The sequence below is a fragment of the Puntigrus tetrazona genome, chromosome 6 (assembly GCF_018831695.1).
Source record: "Puntigrus tetrazona isolate hp1 chromosome 6, ASM1883169v1, whole genome shotgun sequence".
Taxonomy (NCBI): Eukaryota; Metazoa; Chordata; class Actinopteri; order Cypriniformes; family Cyprinidae; genus Puntigrus; species Puntigrus tetrazona.
Genome location: NC_056704.1, coordinates 6431968 through 6437350, shown reverse-complemented (window position 1 = coordinate 6437350; position 5383 = coordinate 6431968). Strand labels below are relative to the sequence as shown.

The 5383-nt window shown below is 41.4% G+C and overlaps 1 protein-coding gene across 1 annotated transcript in view; it reads right to left on the bottom strand.

The window, feature by feature from the left end:
• LOC122346782 (arf-GAP with GTPase, ANK repeat and PH domain-containing protein 1-like) overlaps positions 1-5383 on the bottom strand; it is a 34796-nt gene that overhangs the window by 7799 nt on the left and 21614 nt on the right. Inside the window, exons 9-10 of the mRNA XM_043241636.1 lie at positions 914-1068; positions 63-153 (exon numbers count right to left, since the gene is read on the bottom strand). Coding sequence (XP_043097571.1) covers positions 63-153; positions 914-1068 — 246 coding nt within the window. The remainder of the gene's footprint in view (positions 1-62; positions 154-913; positions 1069-5383) is intronic.

Below are 5383 nucleotides of genomic sequence, written 5' to 3'. Positions count from 1 at the left end.
TATATATAGATCAGTACATCTTAACAAAATGCATGCAGATCTCAGTTTATAACAAAACTCACTCTGGGCTTCACAATCCACACAGCGCGTGTTTCCTCTCATGTTCCTGACAGACTGCAGAGCGATGGCTTCTGATTGGCTGCTCAGACGAGACTGTGGGGACATTCATGCAAGTTAAAGTTTATTTGAATGTTAATGACTTTTAAGGCACATTATGAAGCATCATTAGACAATTCTTGACTACACAGCAACATTTCACCCTGCATTTCATGCTGAAATGAGATTCAAAAGCGGGGAAAGAAGGGGAGCTAAATAAAAAGAATAAGAGGCACTCTGTACAAGGTCCAGGGAAATGCAATTTGCCCTGGCCTGAGGCATAAACACACAGTGGGTTGAGAGTTAAGACTGTAGCTGTGAAGCAGGAATGTAATACTGCAAAAGGGTAATATTAGAATGAAAGTAATTACAGTTTCTAAATGTGTGCAAGAACGTAAGCATGATACACATACTGTTCATATGTACATATATTTAGTCATAGAACAACGATGTGTTGAATTTTAATTATCTTTTGTGCATGATACAACATCAGCACTTTGATTAGAAAGTACGTCAGCAAATAAGGAGGAGAGGGAAATATATACATTATTATTATCATCATCATCATCGTTATAATTACGCAGTCATAAAACTGCTTTGGAATATGTATTGTAAAAAGCGTATATATCATATTGTTGGAAAACAAAAGATTCAAATTAAATGTAGCGGTGAGGCTTGTTGCCCTTTTTGAATTTTCCCATCCCTGTATAGAAGAGATGTATTTGGGTTACTCTATGTATAAATTGCATTTTTTGTGTCTTTTGCATATATTAATGGAAACTGTAAGTGATACATTTACTATGTGTAAAATCTCTACCTTTTGTTTGCTGCTTTCACAGGACTGTAGACTTGCCAGAATCTGGCTCTCAATGGCCTGAACCCATGCGTCCCGCTCCTCGTAGGACGTCGCCTCAAAATTCCAGGTCTGTCCCGTCAGAGAAACGATGATGAACTCAAAGTTGTCCTCTTGTTCTAGATCAGATAGGAGGAAAAAAGTCAAGATGATTACTAATCGACAGATACAACAACACAGCTTCTGAAGCAACTTTAACATTTTATGAGTTACAATTTTGTCAGTGCATCTTAATAAAATCATATGATGAACTCAGACACTTTGGTTGTACTGTTCAAGAACAAAATTCACAAGGTAGGATTCTCGCCCCCGTAGAGCACCTGTTAGCTGTGGGACACACTCCGTAACCCTTGACCCGGGGGGCTTGCCCCGTGACCCCTGTCAGGATATGCCACTAATTACAAACCAGACCAGAGTCCCGATCTTTCCAACTGTGCGGCTGGTCCTGTCCACAACGCTCCCTAGGCAAACTGACATATGGATCTGCTAACCAGGGCCCTGGTTAGGTTAATGGGCCAATCACGAGACAATTAGAAAAATGTGTGTGTGAGCGTGTGAGAGAGTGAGAGCGAGAGCCCCCTTTTCAAGAGTTTATCTCTGGAGCTAGAGTACGGAGAGATGGAAGGAGGTTATTTAACGGCACTGAGGGTCAACATTTGGAAAGTGTTAGGAACAAAAGGCCATTGACTGGGTGATCAGAGGGGACAGCAATGGAAGGGGCACGCAGATGGCTCGAACAGAGAACCGGCATTGAAGAGATGTGCTGGTGTGTCACAATCAAAGGGATCCCACCCGAAACACGATCTGAGGCAGAAAGAGATCACACACTTTACACGTTCTGTTTATAATTTACTCTCAATTACATAATGAAGAAGTAATCAGGGAAGTAATAACCCTCCACACACACAAAAGAGGCATCCCTAAGGCCAAAATGCCACACGAAGTGGAAAACCCCACGCTCCCAATGGCATCCGCAAGGCCAATGAGAAACAGGAACAGGAAACAACCTGGAAACTCTGCCATTCTAGTATAAACTCTTCGACGTATTCTCCCATGGACAGCTGGCACCCCTGTAAGATAAACCTACACTAACAGTACGGAAAATTAAGATTTACCTGATGCTTTGGAAAGATTTTTTATGCTCAACAAGGACGATCAAAAATATTATTCTAATTTAAAATCCTTTTTTTCTATTTGAATATATCTTAAAATGTCATTGCAATTTCCAAAGCTGAGCAGTTACTTGATCCCTTTGAAATCACTCTATCATGCTGATTTGTTGCTCAAGTAACATTTCCTATTAATATCCACGATATGATGGCAGCAGAAGCGACAAATTCGGGAGTCAACTGGCCCCACAAAGACGATTTTGCTCACACTTTGTGTATCCACAGTCTGAGATTTCTCTCACGCAGACACATCATTTATGTTCTACACATACATAAAAGGAGGCTGTCGGCTGCACCTTCTCAGCCCAGACACAGGCAATGCGATGCAACACACCAGTCAGCTTTAGTCACCACTAGTTCTTTGATGTTGGTTTGGTGCGTCTGGGCCTTAAGTGGGAAGGTCTTGCTAGAATAAGCTGTAATACAGACCGGATTTCATGCTGATAGTCTGATAGGCTCCGTGAATCAATCATTCAGATAAAAGCAAGTTAAAAACAAATTTGTCCATCGGATTCATAGCTTATTTGTTCTTCATTACATTAACAAGTCTTTAACCCTCATTTGTCTGTGAGACTTCTCTTCCAGCTATGCGATGTTCTGAGACAGCTCTTGGAATCGTCTCCCTGTGAGGCCATTTCACAAGTTTAATCAGCGGGAAATCTGTGCAGCCACACCATTTCCTCTCCTTCAGTCAATCACAGGCCTAATTGCACTCCTATCATACAAGTCATATCAAAGGTCCCGCAGGGCCACCGGCTGCCCTCACCGCTGTCAAAGAGCCTTGTGTTCAAATCCCCAAATTCCTCCCTTTATGGAAAGACATGCTTGGCAGTTGGGAGAGCTTAAACCTTTCTGGCCCAAGAAAAGAAACTGTAGGGAGAGAGATCTTTCCTGTTCTGGTTCAAAGGAACAAGCAAGACATTAGAAAATGTGCTCATTTACAGCAAAAGTCAAACTGGAAACATCAACAAAAAGTGGCTGGGGAGCCTGGGCCTATTATTTATTCATTTAAAGGTTTTTTTATTAACATTTGCAAGGTTTGGGGGCTGGTGGGATCACTGGAGCATCCCAGCCTAGATTGGACCCACCCTTCAAAGGCACCGGGCCCTCTGGGGTCAGCAGCAATGTTCTCACCCTAATTAAATCGCAGTGCTGTTGGGGAGAGGGCGGTATTTGACAATTATGAAAAGCAACAATGCAGAAAGACGATATTTGGAGGCAAATGTGAAGATTGGCTCCGCCTCCTCCCCTTAGCAAACAATTAATAAGAAAACAATTGTGTAATACAAAAACTGCGATGACAGGGCATCAGACTTGCCACCCCTCCCCTCTATTTCGCCCTTAAACTTTAAAACGGGGCAGCTATCATTCATCGGGCGCCTGGTACTGCTCTCAATATTCCACAAGCCACTAATAGGGCAATCATTATGTTTCGCACAATTTAGACTGAAAGTATCCAATCACTTTCAAGCTTTTCTGTTCTTGCGCTGCAATATTGCAGCGGCGAGGAAATATGTGAACTCTGACACAGGCAACCTTTACCGACAAACGGCACACAATCAACTCGGAAAAGCAAGAACGCAGCGTGAACAGAAATGAGGCAGGGGGTGTTACCTCCACGCGGCTCAGACGGCAGTGCTCGGGGGTACAGTGGAAGAGTTGAATGGTTGGAAACACAAATTAACCGAGCGAAATGTCAAAGCACACAGTATTGCTTTGTGACACAGGTCATTAATTCCCATATTATCCCCTCCCCTTTCAAGCATCCAGCATTAATAACCTGGCAAATATTATAGGAGTTATTCACATCCAGGGAAAAATGGGAACAAATAAATAAAGCAGGGGAGGGGTGGAGTCACGGGAAAGAGGGGCGTGGAAAGGGGATGGGGCCAAAGCGCACATGACACCTCCCACGATGAGTGCAATATCACTAAACGACATCATCCAATTCACTAAATCGTCGATACTCAAACACGACACTTCTACACCTACAAGCACGATTATAAAAGCAAAGCATCATTTTACAATTGCTTCATGCTCTAAAACACGTAAGTGGCGTGCAGGAAATGTTGTGGGGGGGTGAACGATCAGGGAGGACAGAAGGATCAAGCATATTCATGGGGTCTCACCGCACGTGTGAGGGGCTTGTCTTAAAGTAAAAGTGGGGTACGTCGACTTCCCCCTGGTCTGGTTTCTGGAGCTAGTTACCTTCAGCATTGGAGGCACTGCTGTAAATGTTGCGCAGACTACCGACGCGATTTAGTTTCCATGCCCTACGTTTGGCTGCATCCGACGACAGGCAGAGGAATAGGTGGAGAGAAAGAAAAAAAGACAAAAGAAACAAAACAAATGACAGGAGCGGAGAAAGTAGAAGAGCCACAAAGATAAATATTTGGGAAATGAACAGGAAGTGTCACATGAAGTGATATATAAATGACTGAGAAAGGAAGGGTGTAAACAAAGGAAGAACTGCAGTGAGCAGCGCAAATGTTCAAACTAACGAGAATTCTACAGAAATCTTTAATTGGCTAATGAAGTCACTGGGTTTGGAAACATATTGCATTAGTTTAAAAAGGCATAATAATGCACCGTTTGAGTGGAAAACTGCAAGACAAAACAGGTTATGTCCACGTTATCATGCAGAGTGGCTAAACGGAAAATAAAGATTAATTAATAAATGTGTGGATTTCATTAAAAGTAGAGTAAAAAGTGTTTTGTCAACTATGGCACTTTTAGTCCTGTAGAATAATGTGTCCACTAATGTGTCCCAATAGTACACGAGATCCCAAGATTCATTTATTGTAAAACTCCTAACACCATGCAATTCCAGCACACCAAATTATGCACTTTAAGAGCATTCTGAGTTGGAAATGACTAAAGATTTAGGTGACACACTGTAACATCAAATTTACAATCTGACTGGAAATCTTCACAAAATGACTGCTACTTACTTTTTTAGCAAAAATGGAAATACTTGAGCTGACATGTTTACAAGCTTTGAAAACATTTATGGATTGGTATTTGCACGTTTCATGATTGATGTTTAATTCACTGTGTGTTTGTTTATTTTACACAGTTTAAATGTAAAATTTGAAATATATTTTCAGCTTTTAAAACACAAAGTCTGGATCTGGGACACGGGTAAAGCAAACAAACCCCTTTAAAAAATCCAGAGAAAGTTTATTGTGACCAATATAACCAAAAGAAAATACTAACACGTTCTAAAATAATAAGATTAATGATAATTCTTAAAAAAAAAAAAAAA